The 15,822-nt window shown below is 40.2% G+C and overlaps 1 protein-coding gene across 1 annotated transcript in view; it reads left to right on the top strand.

The window, feature by feature from the left end:
• Positions 1–15,822, top strand: part of UNC79 (unc-79 subunit of NALCN channel complex) — a 628,882-nt gene that overhangs the window by 36,961 nt on the left and 576,099 nt on the right. The window contains exons 4-5 of the mRNA XM_085626482.1: positions 1,237–1,407; positions 13,051–13,140. Coding sequence (XP_085482608.1) covers positions 1,237–1,407; positions 13,051–13,140 — 261 coding nt within the window. The remainder of the gene's footprint in view (positions 1–1,236; positions 1,408–13,050; positions 13,141–15,822) is intronic.

Genomic DNA, 15,822 nt, shown 5'->3' with positions numbered 1-15,822 from the left:
ACATAGCCAACAATTGCAAATACACCAACACAAGCAGATCCATTGCACGAACACAGAAGCTTCTTATATAGCAACAGCAACGTTCTTTGATTGTCTGCCATTAAACCTCCCTCTATCCACTCCTACGCCTTCAAACACATGACTAGACTGGCTTCTGTCATTGCCACTCTGTCCAACACTTCCCATCCCACCACCTGCAATCTTTTCACATCCCTGAAATGCATCTCTGCCACCTCCCACATTGTCTTCAGCATCAGAATCACACCATTCTTGTTCCTATCCTAAATATCCTCTACAAAAATGTCGCCCTGCTGCAGTTAATTTTAGAGCATCTACAGCCAATTGGATGATACTTTTGTAAAATATATTTAGGAGACAATATTATTGCCAGACTATATTTGTGACTGTGATATTCTGACAGACAACCAACCAATAACAGTAAAAAAATCAATACTCCACAGTAATCAGTCTTTGCTATAATAAGAGAGTCCTCAAATCATTGGCCACCTTCACAAATAATATGAACCATCTCTGTGGCTGCACGTGCATGGTGTTTCGTGCACAGAATTAGGTGTAATTTGCCAACTGCACACAAGATAATTTCCTGGGTCAGACTGAGACAGAAAATAGGCCCGGGCACCAAAATAAAAGTGTCACCCATTACTGAATTAGATAGCCAAAAAAGTGGCCTATGTTTTCAAATTGGGGCAGTTTTGAACTTGAAAAGTCAAGCTATGTAAATGCTTTGTTAGGTATGGAAAAGTGCATGGAATTGAGCTTTCTACAGATAATGTTTGTTTTAATATCGGGAAATAGTATTGCTGATGGGAGATATTTAAATGATGTGCACTTAAATGTATGTATCTATCTCTTTATAATACATGTTTAATCTATCCATCCATCCATCCATCCATCCATCCATCTATCCATCCCCCTTTCACGACTTATTTTTTTCCATCACGTGTATCTTTCACTCACTTTCATATCACACGTCTCTTTCGTTTTTTTTTCCTTACTTCTCTTGTTAATTCCCTATCTCATGTCCTCCGTCATTCCATCACCAAGGAGCAGAAAACATTGCGCATTATTTTATTATCATACTTGATTTAGATGATGTGTTTTTTGTCGGGGTAGCCCAAACAGAGGCATGTGTGATTTATAATGAAAAATTAAGATTAAACATGCTTTAGCACAATACAACTTTGTTAACTCTGATTTCAACCTCTTTTTCCACAGATTTGGGACAGTCCATATTTTATACTACAACATGTTTGTTGCCCTTTCTCAGCGACGATATCCTCAGCACTTTACCCTACACCATGATCTCAACCCTCGCCACCTTCCCGCCGTTTCTGCACAAGGACATTATTGAATATCTCAGCACGTCCTTCCTACCTATGGCCATACGTAAGTCATTTCAGTTGCAACATTATGTTTTTCTACCCGTAGGGTAATTTGCATTGGGATGTGCTGAACTGAAATACCAATATTTCTAATTAGATACTGCCCTCTTGGTTGGGAAGATGCTAGCATTTTGTCTGAAGGGGCGAGCACAAGCTGGGGTGCACTTTTATGGCATTTCATTTTTTAAGAGCGGGAGACTGGGAAAGGGTTGAGACAAATTCCTTGATTTGGTAGAGAGTGCACCAAACAACCGTTGAGCTAAAGTGATCAAAACATATAAGTAAATGAATCCCAAAAGGACAGGCTCAAGGGAACTGCAGTTTTGAGCTTGCAAGGTTGAAATTTGTGATGGACAGACAGAAGTCCATTGTCCAGCATGATCACAACATTTATGATTTAAAGTGGTGCAGTAAAGAAACTGCCATACCTTGCTTTATAGGTGATGCATGGCCTATGGGCGGGTATTGGCTACATTAAATGTCATAGCTGGCAAGAATCTGTAGAAATAGATTAACCAAAGCCATTCAGAAGAGGCGACAGCATGGTCAACCTACTGCAAACGATGGAAAATGTTTATTTTCATCAGACTGGTGACACATGTCTTGCAGCTGTTGTGTTTTGCCGAAATAATAGCATGAGACACATTGACTGCTGAAGCCAACAGAAGCTCATTCCTACCGTGAAATGTAATTAAAAAAAGCCCGAAATGTTGACGAGGTTAATGTTGTCTAAGACGAGCGAACCCTGAGCACTCGAATACTACACTGGTCGTTTAAATATCTATTAGCAAATAGAGCTCAAAAGTGGTTAGCAGTAAGACGTGGGGTGTGGGCTGTTGCTTGAGTATTTGAAGCCTGTCATTTTAAACTTGGGCTTTTGAGGGAAAACGACGCATCCTGCTCTTCTTGGCCCACGACCCAGCAACTTTCCAGTTGGTTAGGGCCATACTGTCCACGACAGTGGACTTAGACCACACTATAAGGTCCTTTCCTCCACCTCCCAACTACACCCACACAGAACCAATAAGACATTAACTAGACAAAGCAGTGCACACAAACAGCTGATAGGGCGTTGACAGCAGCAGGGCTAGGTTACCTTACGCACACTACGGGTTCAGTAAAGACAGCGGCAGCCCAAACATTACTCCCACACATGCAGCACTGATTTAAAGTGGATAACTGCAGTGCAATGTTCCCACATCACTGGTACAACATAGGCAGCAGTAGTAAAAGACAGACAGACACATGCACATACACACACACACACACACACACACACACACACACACACACACTCTCACTCACTCACTCACTCACTCACACTCTCTCTCTCTCTCTCTCTCTCTCTCTCTCTCTCTCTCTCTCTCTCTCTCTCTCTCTCTCTCTCTCTCTCTCTCTCTCTCTCTCTCTCTCTCTCTCTCTCTCTCTCTCTTCTTTTGAAGGCGTAAATCCGGTCGAAACAATTGCGGAGGGATTTGCAGTTGTAGTTAAAGTTCTCCCCAATAATGCAAATCCTCAGTCTTCTGCGATAAAGGTTGAATTTCCTATAATGTCTCAAGTAACTTCAACTGGAAACATCTTATGCTTGTTCTCACCAACAGCATACCTCAATTTAAATCCATCAGTTGCCCAATCGGTGGCACATCAAGTTGTCATACCAAACAATGGCATGGAGAAACACAATACTGATCCCCTAAAATTCATGTTCCCAGGATCTTCTGGCCCTGTAGACTCTGTTCTTGATTTGTTTCCAGACAATGTTTCTGAAGGTCAGTTAGACACCTTAAATCATCAAAATATTTTGATGATCTTGTCGCATTTTCAAAACACAAAGCACTTATCTTCTGCAGACATCTCAAATGTAAGCTTTAGCCATTGTCTTACTACCAATATTGAAGCAACCCATACAACCTGGCCGTCAGCAACAATTGTGAAAAAGAGTTGGACAAGGAAATCTGAGCTAGCTGACTGGGGTACAGTTTTCTAGTAAACTGTCTCCCATAAAATAACCACAGATATTATGGAAACTTTCACAAAGGGATAAACCCTCCGAGATTTATCCAAAGAACACAACAGATGATTGGTGTTAAAAAATCCTCTTAATACAGTAATCTGCTTATTAATATCCGCAAGAGCCTGGATCGTGATCAACAGGTCAGGCTATCAATTCGTGCTGATCAGTACCCCATGAATTTGCCCTGATTCGTGTGCACCTAACAATGCAGTAGGATCTCAAACAGATCACCCAGTGCTTGTGTACTTCTGGAAGATTGCTGGAATTAACCATCACATTGAATATAGCGACAACAATTTGACAACAGTATTTTACTTATCATATAATTTGCTTGCATGAAACCCGGAAGCTGAAACTATACAGGCTCTCACACTACCTCCCAATCCATATGATGTTTTTGCCATAAAGCGCACTTGGACATACAAGAGGAGGTCTTCCAATGTTGTTAGACAAAGGCATCAAGTTAACCTGTTAGGATAAAAGCTAAAACTGATAATATCTCAGGAAGTCCTAATTGTGCATTAACAAGGGTAACCAATGAATAATTCAGAATGTATATTTCCCCCAATGCTCCTAAGGAAGAAAACCTTGGTTCTGCCATTTCTAGATGATCTTGAAAATATCGTAAAGCAACATGGATCAATCCCTGTAATTATCACAAGCGACTTTAACAACAACCTCTTCTTCCCATGTGTAAAAGAAACTACACCTTAAGATATTCTGTATGCTGATTTTCTTTGTCAAATTCTTTTTTGTTGCATTTTCCAAAAAAGCACAGACCAGTCAATTATACAACTTGTAGGACTCAACATAGTCTTGCCACAAGCCAAGAGCATTAGATAGCTAGAGACAAAACACATCTTCTCCCCAAGTTTTTAGCATAACCTCTACTAGATTCAGGTGCCACTTTCCCCCATTAAAGGCTTACATATGTCGCATATCGACCCCAAGTCACACAAAGCACATATACAAAAGTAGACGAGAGCCAACAGAATCAACAGACGTAAAAAGAAAACAAAAAAACATTTCCGTGGTACTTAATATGCAGTAATCTTGGGAGAGCGTGACGTGGTCAAAGCATAACCAAGGAGAAGGTCAGGAGATATCTCGCCCTCGACGGGGGTGGGGGTGGGATGACCCACACAAGTGAGGAGGGGCCTGAGCCCCGAGACCTGCAACCCCCCTGAGGGTGGGGGTGGGAGGGGCACATGGATTGGCTGATCTAGGTTTGAAAGAGCTGTAGGGCCCACAGTCTAGGACCACAGGCACATAGTGGCAAACCCTCAGAGAGGTACCCCCCCAATGGACTCCAATTATAGGCAAACCCTTTACGTGAATTCATCATAATATCAGCCATCCGTTCCAGGGCCAGCACCCGCCACAGCCGCACATGCCATTGAGTCAGGGAGGGGGCCTCCGGTTTCTTCCAGGCTGCAGCCACTGCCATTTTGGCTGCCCCCAAACATAGCCACATAAGGGAACGATCTCTCACGGTTTAGTGCTTCAAGTTGGGGTCCCGTAGCCCAAGTAGGATGTGTTCTAGAGAGTCTGAGATTGGGTAGCCTAAAATCTGTCTGAATTGGGAGAGGATCTCCTTCCAGATGGGCTGGATTACAGAGCAGTCCCACCAGATGTGACGGAAGTCCCCAGCAGCCCACAACCCCACCAACACCGGTCTGACGTGTTCGGGAAAAGGGTATGTAGCTTTTGGGGGTAGAGATACCAGTCATAGATGATCTTGTAGTGGGATTCCCTTAGAAACATAGAGCGATTGTATTCAGTGATGTCTTTATATTGGGACCTCCACTGTTTGTCCATTATAGGGGTCTGTAGGATGCCCTCCCAGAAGGCTATATGGTGCGGGCGTTGAGAGGGGCCTGCCGACAAGAGGAGAGAATACACAAAGGAGATGCATCCTTTAGCCGTACCACCTGCCTGCACAAAGCTCTCTATAGGAAGCAGGTCCTTGGTGGTACGCATTCGCTGGAAGCTGCTTTTAATGTATTGTCTTCTCAACTCATTCTCCGGACTGGACTAAAAAACGACAAACATCACAGAGCCTTTTTCCTAAATTACTGTGTGAGCTAGGATTCCACTTGCTAAATGGCAGATTTTGTGCTGATCAACCAGTCCAACCGACATTTAACACCTCAACCTCAAAAAGTATAATAGACTTCCATATCACATTTTGTAATACACAGAGATTTTAGGATTATACCAAGGACAGAAAGTGACTCAAACCGACAACAAATCTCATTAACTTGGAAATATGGCGCTTGCTCCACTGTTAAATATCTTAGCAACGTCTCCATGACAGGGACAAGCAAAAAAAACCCACTCAAGTGGGACATATCTGTGAACTTAAAACTCTCCTCATTTAGGTACCAAGAGTTTGTCACTTCATGACTAAATAAGGAAACATGGAGTGCTCATCCACCACTTAATTGGAACCAGGACTGGAAACAAGCCCTAAATTGAGTATTTACCTATATATCATCCAATTCTTCCTTTGGCGCTTGGCTCCATCTGCAAACCAGGGTTATATGGTTATATATTGAAAAAAGAGCTAATCTCTGCCGGCTTACAAAACCTCTAAATAGAACATCGATTCTAGATCTTACAATTCGATCAGGGAGGAAAAAAAGTCACAAAAAACAAAAGGACCTACAGATGAAGCATCAGCAAGCGCATGGTCCCAACTGTGTTTTACCACACAACCACAACCAAAGGACACAAAATCATTTTAGAGGTTAGTTGGGCATGGAACAGGATCTCTCAGCACTGTCCCGGACTTCCATATACCATTTAAAACATGGTTTTCCCACATCACCTACTTATATGCAAGCAACACATGGGGGAGCTTTATGGTTTTAAACTACGAACAAGGAGACTTGGAAGTAACAAGAAAGGACAATTGCTCACTGATCAAAAATTCCCTCAACATTTCAATTAATATATTTTATTTGGACCCTGAGCTCTGGAGACAAGTACTCTTGACTCTATTCACCAAAGCACTCCAGACACGCCAAATTCCATCATCCTGAAAAGGATCAATCATTTATCCACTTAAAAGAAAGGTGATACTAATGATCCGAAAAACTATCGTCTCATTGCATTATTGTATGAGGAAGGGAACCTATTTGGAAAAGTTCTGTTAAAATATATGTTTGACCGGGCCATTAATAGTAATTTGCTACAGTTTGAGCATACCGGATTTGGGTCAGGTGATTCCACATTAGACAACATCATGGCATTGAATCTTTTAGTCAATCACACCTTAGCAAAAAGCTGCCATTATTTGTTTGGTATATTGACTATTCCTCAGCTTAGGAATTGAGGAGTTAACCATTCTTGGTGGCATTACATGACAACACCTGGCTACAAGTCAAACGTTCAGGGAAACCCTCTATCTGCAGATAAAAGCCTCCAATGGGCTTAAGCAAGGTTGAACCCTGGTGCCCCTAAGGGGCTGTCTCCCAAGGTAGGTGGGAAATGCACCTCATATTCAGCATATGCAAATTACATTGTCATTTTCTCTTTAAGTCAAGCAGGATTGCAGTTCTAGTTACAAAAACTGCATGAATTTAATGATATCAATAAATTAAAGGATAATCTACCAAAAACAAAATTTATGTCGTTTGGTAACTTTAAAAGTTACTACAGATTTGAAAATTGATAACAATATTATAGAACATGTACGCAAATACGACTACCTTGGTGTGGCAGTTGAATATAAACTTGCTTGGACTGACCACATCATAAATAAAGGAAAAAAGACAAAAATGGTCATGAATTCTATATAAAGATTTTCGAAGATCTCCAGTAGCTGAGCAATTGATCAAGCTTTACGAACTTTGAACATCACATTAATTCCATCCCTTTTATATGCTTCCATAATTTCCAAAAACCATGCAATTATAGCCGTGAACAAAACTTACATGAAGGGGATCAGATCATTATTAAAACTTCAGACATCTACACCTCACAGTAAATTACGCCTCGAGCTCTCGCTTTTGTCCTTATTGGCCCTCCATGCAGGAGTGTTGATGAAAGTTGTCTGTGATTTGGCAAAAGAAATATCCATTAAAAAGCTGATATTTATTGAATTAACCACTTTTAGAAACATCTCAAAGAACTTCCGGCGATGTTATAAAAATTCATAATCTACTCCCTCATGCTGCAATGCTATACATCTAATCTATAATCTAATAAAGGAGTTCTTGAAGACCAACAGTAAATTAAAGGAGTTCTTGAAGACCAACAGTAAATTAAAGGATTTTTTACTCCAACAGTCCTAGTAGCATGTGGCAGACACCATGAACTCTTAATACAGGGTAAAACATAGGCTACTTCTCTTCCTTTCTGGAACCTGGTGGTAAATCAAAGTACCTGCGCTTCCGTCTCTTACATTCCAAGTTTTCAATTTGCCTGTATATGGAATGTTCAGTGCTCTTGTAATTGTAAACTCTGTGGGATAAGGATGCCTCGATTGAATATCTGATCTGTTTATGCCCTGCTCCTTTAGATCCAGGAAGGAAATATCTCAAAGAAGCTTTTATAAAAGACAACATCAGGATAATTAAATAGGCAGCTAAAGTTTGTTTTTTTAGCACAAGTCTGTCAATTTATTGGCAAGCTGATTACATTTGAAAATGTAGCATACCCCTGGCGACTGTAATAGGGAAACGTCATTGCCAGTAGCCAGTAATATGCTTCGAAAAATCTATTTATACAATAGAAAATCTCTCTCTCTCTCTCTCTGTCGCTCTCTCACTCTCTCTCTCTCAATCTCTCTCTCTCTTTCTCTCTAACACTATCTCTCTCTTCCCATTGCCAGTAGGGTTGAGAGTTCCTCTTTTATCCCTTTCCTGCTTCCAAGGAGGTGCTTTCTCTCTGAAATGCCAGAACCCTGTTATCTTACTTGATTTAATGTGATTCCAGCGGTCTGCCAGCCTCATTTATGTAACAACAAAAATTATAAAACTCACGCGACTTCTTTTCTCAGACTGTACACAGAAATAGGCGACAGAAAACTGACAGTAACTAAATAGATGCAAAGGAGTCCTTCTTTCTCAACGCAACTTAAGATAACTAAAATGGAAAACAGGCATAAACTATTGATTGATTTGGGGTTGTCTATGACTCACACCCTCTGCCTGCTTTGCCTTGAGTTATGAATAAAGAATATCCCTCTTGAAATACCATTGAATAGATATTTTTCTCAGTCAATGCAAGCAAAGTCTCATCAATAAACAAATAAACTTTTTTTTATTTTTTTATTAATTCCTTTATGTGTTCAGTACCTTATTATAGAGAAAAACATATAATTAAATCCACAATGGAACAAAAACGTTTTACCAGAATTGGATCTTCTTTTCCGGGGTAAGAATATTTGGAATTTACTGAAAGAATATGAACATCTCACACCCTGCCCCCCTCAATAGGCTTGCAGGCCTCAATGGCAGTGGGCACGCTTGTATTTCTACTAGCCACACACTTGCTTTGAAAGGGCGATGAGAACGACGTGCCACAAGCTCATCAGAGTAAACATGGTGTGACACATTAGTTGAGATGATAGTAACTGAAAATTGCATTTACAATAAGTACATGCTCTGTTATGGGCATTTGTATAGACTATGACGGGAAACAATTTTTACCTGGGGTACTCAAACTAATCCTACTTTCAAGCTGAGATGATCTATATGTTCATCAGCACCACGGGACATTAAAGGCGATCGCTCCTCTTAGTAGTCTAGATGACTCTTAGACTAAGAGGAAACTGATGACATTTCTCACTATTTTACGGATTTTATATGACCGTTGTCAATTTTATGGTAGTGACCTAGGCATAATATGACCGCTTGATCATTTATTGATTTACCATCAGCTGCTTACCATACAATAATTAACACAAAGCTTGATGGTTTAAGTTTTAGCAATCACTTAGTAAGCGTTGGACAAAGTTATGTTTATAATTTTATGAAACCACTAGTAACTATGTACCACATTTCACCAAGCTATTATGTGATTCTATGTTTTGCGTACATGTCAATAGTGTGATGGTTTTTATTAACTTAAAACAATAACGTTTGATTAATTGATCATAGTACAAAGCCTGTTATTATTGTGGCCTCCTAGTTCTATTGGCTGCCCAGAAATGCTTTTCCACACTACACTGAGGTTTTCCTTTCAGACTGGAGTCTGAGTCATCCGGTGATATGTTTTGAGTTCTGGGTTCTCATCCATCCCTAAGACCGTGTAGTATTGTTTGTCCTCCTGGATACCCGATATCTTTTTTTTCTTTTTGTTTTTTTTGTTGGTGGTCTTACCTTAGAGGAGAAGAAGAACTTTATTGTATATGGTTATTTAAAACCTTTACAAAATGAATGAATAACAATCATTGTTATAAGTAAACGAATCTCAAGTGATATAAAACCAATTTATAAGAATATACATAAAATATCGGCAATCCTTCAAATACCTCCGGGTCCTAGCAGCATTCTAAGTACATATAGCAGAATCTAAGAAAGAATTGAACCGTTTTTATGGCACCTGTTGATTCTTCTTAATGATAAATTCATAGGTCTAAGTATATTTAAAACAATTTGTGAATAAGTACTTAAAATGCTGATTATGATTCTGGTCTCCCAGAATTAGCAGCTTATAATAGCTTTTAACAGAATCTAAAAAGGGTACAGAGTCATAAATAAAGCAGCTGCTAAGTCTTTCCCCTCTGAAAATCATAAAAAGAAAGCGGTAATAACTACAGCCCTAAAACCCATGTCCAGAACGTACTAAGCATGAAAAGAACTACCTTTAAGAACCAAAATGTTCATAAAACAAAGTCGTCTTGCTGTTTATAGTGCAAGAGCATTGTGCAAATAGGAAGTACAGTTCTAAGTCCTTACTCTTAGTTTTTGGACATTTCCTTAAATAATGGCATTAAAGACGTTACCCCCCTACAAGCAAGGGGGATTGACGTTCCACTTCGCCAGGTAATAATGGCTGGCTTCCATGAGCCTATTCCTATTCTCCTGACGAGTGCTTTCAAAAGGATTTTCCTTTGCGCCAAGGGTACTGGGACAGACACATTAAATGTGGCTAAGTATCTCTTGTTTGTAACCACAAGGTCTGCAGATTAAAGTCTGCGATTGACTTTTCCAAGAGGGATTAAAGGGCCAGTTGTATCAAAACTGTATTTTACTAGTCTATAATAGCGAATTTTACCGATTCGCTATTATAGACTCGCAAAATGCAATGTATGTAGGTTTCTGCAAATATTTTGAGATTCCTACACATTCCTTAATTGCGACTCACAAATTGCGAGCCGCAAGTAAGGAATGGCTTCCCATTCATTGGATTGTATGCGCAATTTGCAAGTACCCAATAGGTACGCTTAAATTGCGCATGCAATTTCAAGGGTGCACACCCTGTTGCACACCTGAAATATGCATTTGTGCACATGTGGCGCACATACATGCCCTAAAGGCATGTATGTACGCCACATGGCTCTTAGAAAAATACAGTGCATTTTTCTAGAAATTTGCAAATTACCACCAACTAGAAGTTGGTGGTAATTTGCGATTCCTTAATGCTAAATTGCAGTTTGCGATGGGCACAAGAATTGCATTTAGGAATCGCAAATTGCGATTCCCTAATTGCATTCGCAATTTAGGTAATCAAAATAATTGCGATTACCCATATTGCGAATTCAAAATCTTTTATACATTGCGAAACACATGTTTGAGTTCGCAAACGGACCGATTCGTTTGCGATCATAAAAAGCATTGATACATCTGGCCCAAAATCTTTTGATTCCATATTACCAAAGCGAATAACATGAATTGATACTTTAGTGCTAATGAAAAATGCTCTGCCAGATGCCCCCGAGGACATAAGTTTGAATACGAGTTTATTACTGTCCAGGCGTGTCTCCTTTGCGCAAGTGCCTTTTTATCTGTTAGATTCGATGCAATTGGAGTTGCAGTTTTATAGCATTTGATTAAATGGTGCTTTCCCCAAAGTTGCCTCCCATGCTTGTTTAATGCCTAAATCCTTAATTGCCAGATTTAAGTGACTGCCGCAAGAGCCTTTTATATTGCTGTGTTGCTGTTCCTCGATTTCCCACCAGCATATATTATTAATGGAACCCCTTTCCGAGGCTCTCTGTCTCCAGCACAATTTTATGAATGTATTTTTGCACTGATATACTTGATTTTTTAAGCCACATTCTAAGCGAATTTGAGCTGGTGCAGCTGACTTTGGGCTGATTTCAAGGTCTTATTAATTGAATGGTGTGTGTATAGTTGTAGTTTCTGAGAGGTGTTGCCTCGGAACTTTGCTGTTTACTAACACAGCTCTTAAGTAGTAACATACCTGTTGCCCACTGGTTAGCAAACAATCTTAACTTGACTGGATAGGTGGCATTTCTGATCTGTGTTGGACATATATATGTGGTGCACTGTCTAAAGTGCTCTGCTGTGGTAGTTTGCGGCATTTGATGGTGGCAAATGCTGCAAGTAATGATTTGGTAGCCACCTGCACAGCACATCTGTACTGGCTTGAATGCATGTGAAAAGTATGTGTAAAGTGTTCTCCAGTAGTAGGTAAGTGAGAAGCTGAATATATTATATTGCACATAGAGCTGTCGCGAGCGACGTGGTTGCTGCCTACATGCAATATCTGAGCTTCGTTTGGAGTGTGTGAAATACGTATAGTGTTTCTTAATACATCAATATCTAGTGAACTTTGAATGCACAACAGAAAAGTCCCCTCAGAGCCCAAAAGACTCAGCCGTCAAGTAGAAGGACCTAGCAGAGTTGCATTTTTAAAAGGTTTGTTACACAAACTGAGCATGAAGCAAGCAAACAAGGTGAAGCTGTTAGTCCTGATTTTCTAGCACCTAGTACTGGTTGATGTTAGAGACCAGACCTTTCTCAGATTCAATACATAGGAGCTTCTCTTCCACGGCAGTGCGAAGAGGGATCATTCTACTTTGTATTAATTGGCATTCCCCATGCAACTGACGGAATTGCATGGGGTAGTTCCCGGCATATATTCCGTTACCATCATGCACTGAGCCATCTGCCTCCTGCTTTGTTCAGTAGGGATAACCTTTTGCATAAATACTATCGCAGTCTACAATATGTGTAAAACGAAAAGATGATGTGTGGAATGCACCCAAATAGTGTCAGCCACTGGCAATTGCTTAGGTAGCTTAGCATTCCATCGTTTTTTTGTTCAACATGCCGGTTCAGACAGAGTAAAGAGTCTAGAATGTATGCCCTGCAGAGGGACATTTGTAAGGGGAACAGGACGGTCCTTGAGACCTCTTGGGGCCAGAGCTTCAGAGTGACAATGCCATATCAGAGTGCACCCGCCGCCCGTGGGCGGGGTCACGGTCTCCTGCAAGAGGAGGCCGGGTCTCTTTGTGCAAATGAAAGAGAAACATTAGTAGCTGTCTCTAGCCTGCACCTTTTTTGTAAATGGGGTGAATCCTAACCATACAGCAGATTTTCACAAGGTACTTTGCAGTTATGAGTAAAGTAAGCAAATAGTTGCACCTCAGAGGCAACAAAATATGCACCAATTGGTCCAGGTTGGAACTAAGAACGTGTGTCTTTGCTTCAGTAGGCTCCAGCAGAAGAGAAGGAGTAACTGCACACGTCAACCTGTCTGCCTCATCCATGCTCATGATTGCGATGCAGTACACATCAAATCCTGGTATGTTTGCCACTCTATTTAACCAATTTCTCCCCTATTTGACTACCTTTACTCACTTTGCAGTACTTTTTGCTACTATCCTCAAGTCTATCGTAATCTCTGGATGTCAATTCAAAGTATCTACTGTATTTTCTCTTTTATGCTCTTCTCTTTCTGTCTTCTCCAGCACTACTCTATACAGTCCAAGTATTGTTAACTTCATTTTGCTGTGATCTATTCTGTTTTCTTCTTTAATCAACAAGAACTTTACTCCCCTCCAATTGTGCTTCCTGTTTATTGGTTGTAACGTTACCATTCTCACTTCCACCTATCTCTGCTCTACCAACCATGTTATGCTCTTCTCTACTCTACAGATCAAATTATACTCTAATATAAAGCCCCCATCCAAATGTACCTAATTGTGCTCTGACTCATATCCAATTATTCTATTCCTTATTCAGTTACTGTACTCTTCTTTATTTTTTGCTACTCTGTCCCTCATTCGTTCTTCTTTCATCTGTTACACTATAATTTCCCGCCTTGCTTCATCCTGTTATGCTGTTCTCTACTCTATCTCACTCTACTCAACTTTATTCTCTTACTTTCTACCCTTCCCCACTGTATCCTATTGAATGTATTTCTACTTTGTTCAACTGCATTCTAACCTGCTTTATTATATCCTACCACCCTTTTGATCTCCTGACATAAATTACTCTATACTGCTTAGTGTTACATTTGGAAAAACATACAAGTGCAAGAGCCTGACTTTTTTCTTAGGGGGTCACCATGCTGATGCCACCCAATGTGAATGCAGAGGTTTAGCTCAATGCAAATAAATTGTTGAATCTTTCATTGACATTCTGCTACATTGTTCCTATGGATCCCGAGAGCAACGAGTAACATGCTATAGTTCCTCAGCAAGGTCTCATCTACAAATCAATTCAGGGCTACATTGCATTTTGCCATTTGTTCAAAAGCTGAATTCCAGATTAATGCAGCGATGGGTGTCAAGTTGTCACATGTCAGGTATGAGCGACTTCTTCATTTCTATATTTCTTCATATTCTGGCAATTGCTACCAAGACAGAATGAATGTTATTTGCCAACAGCTACAAACAAGATGCGATACAAGCCTGGTTTAAAGACATGGACCTTGATGTCTTCAAACCCCAACTTTCACTGACTGCCAAGTAACTTGGATTTACCCTAGACATCAAACTCAACCCAAGGAACACATTACGAAAAAAAACCACAAAGTTAGCCCATTACCATCTCTCTTCTAAAGAGAGCCAAACCATTTATTCCAGAAAGTGACTTCAGAACCCTTGCACTTTCCCGCCTGAATTGTGGTAATGCTCTACTCTATAGCCTCCACAACTCCACACTGGTACTCCTTTGGAGCATCCTAAACAGTGCAGCACTTCTTAACCAAGGCTTAAAGAAATATGACTACACCACTCCCATCCAGATGGAACTCCATTGGTTCTCCTTGCTGGCTTGCATCATCTTCAAAACCAGCTGCATTATTTACAAAGCCCTCACAAACAGCACCCTTGCTTTCATGCTCACCATCTCTTGTGGATCTCAACACACTGCAATTAGGACACCATCAGGACAACATCCCCATATCCATCAGGACTGCCCCAGTAGTGCTCCAACTTAGGAAAGAGTTGAAGACTCACCTCATAAACAAACACTACATCACAATACAGTAATCATCCACAACCTAGCTTCCTCTCCTCTTACTCAATGAATTTCAGCTTGTCTATGACCATGCAAAGTACCCCGCTGCCTTTTGGCTAGGTTCACTCTATAGAAATAACATATACATACATTCTGTTGCAGCCCTAGGGGCAGATTTAAAGTTTAATGTAAAGGAGAGTATTCCATTGGGATGATGAAGGACATTGCCCCACCATCCAGAGGGACCACTGCCCACCAAACCTAGAAGTGTTCACTGTTCCCACTGACAACTGTTAACATTGACAGGGACCGCCATCATAGCATGTTTCTGTCTATGTTGTAAAAGTTTGACAGGCGGCTCCATCAAATAGGACAGCCGCTCGTCAAACATTTATACAGGTTTTCATTTTTCAAAAACAAACTCCTGTACCGGTTTCTCACCTCCTATGTGAGCCTAGGATAATTGGTGGACTTCTCTCGTCCTATCTGATTCTACTCTAATCTATTACTCTGCAAAAGCTAACGTTTCTGTACTCCGGATACTCCATCCTTTAACACTATACTTTATCACATTGTATTCAAAGCTTGATCTACTCCATTCTAGACAATACTGTGGAGCTATGGTCTGATGTGTCCTAAGCCACTTCATTAGACCTCAATTTGTCCTTCTATTTTGATTCTGTTCCCTTTTTTCGGTATTATAATTATCCACCATTTAATGAGTTATTCTATCATTCTTTATCATTGTTAAACCATATTCCTTCTTTTCAAATAATCCTATTTCTGATAATTAGTCTTCAGGTAGACCATAACTACTCACACTAGATCTACATTAAAAATTTTAATAAATGCAAATTGAGGGTTTTTCCCCATATTCTTATATAATAAAATTGGGTTACTTTGGGGCATCCTGCAAAAGATTATTATGAAGAAATACTTAAAAAATTAACTGTCCTAAAGAGCCTCAATATATCCATCAAAAGCAATCCTTTATGACCTGCCATTTCATTCAACAAAAAAG

Source organism: Triturus cristatus, chromosome 9 (genome assembly GCF_964204655.1).
Source record: "Triturus cristatus chromosome 9, aTriCri1.1, whole genome shotgun sequence".
NCBI classification, from domain to species: Eukaryota; Metazoa; Chordata; class Amphibia; order Caudata; family Salamandridae; genus Triturus; species Triturus cristatus.
This window is presented reverse-complemented; position numbering and strand designations above follow the sequence as displayed.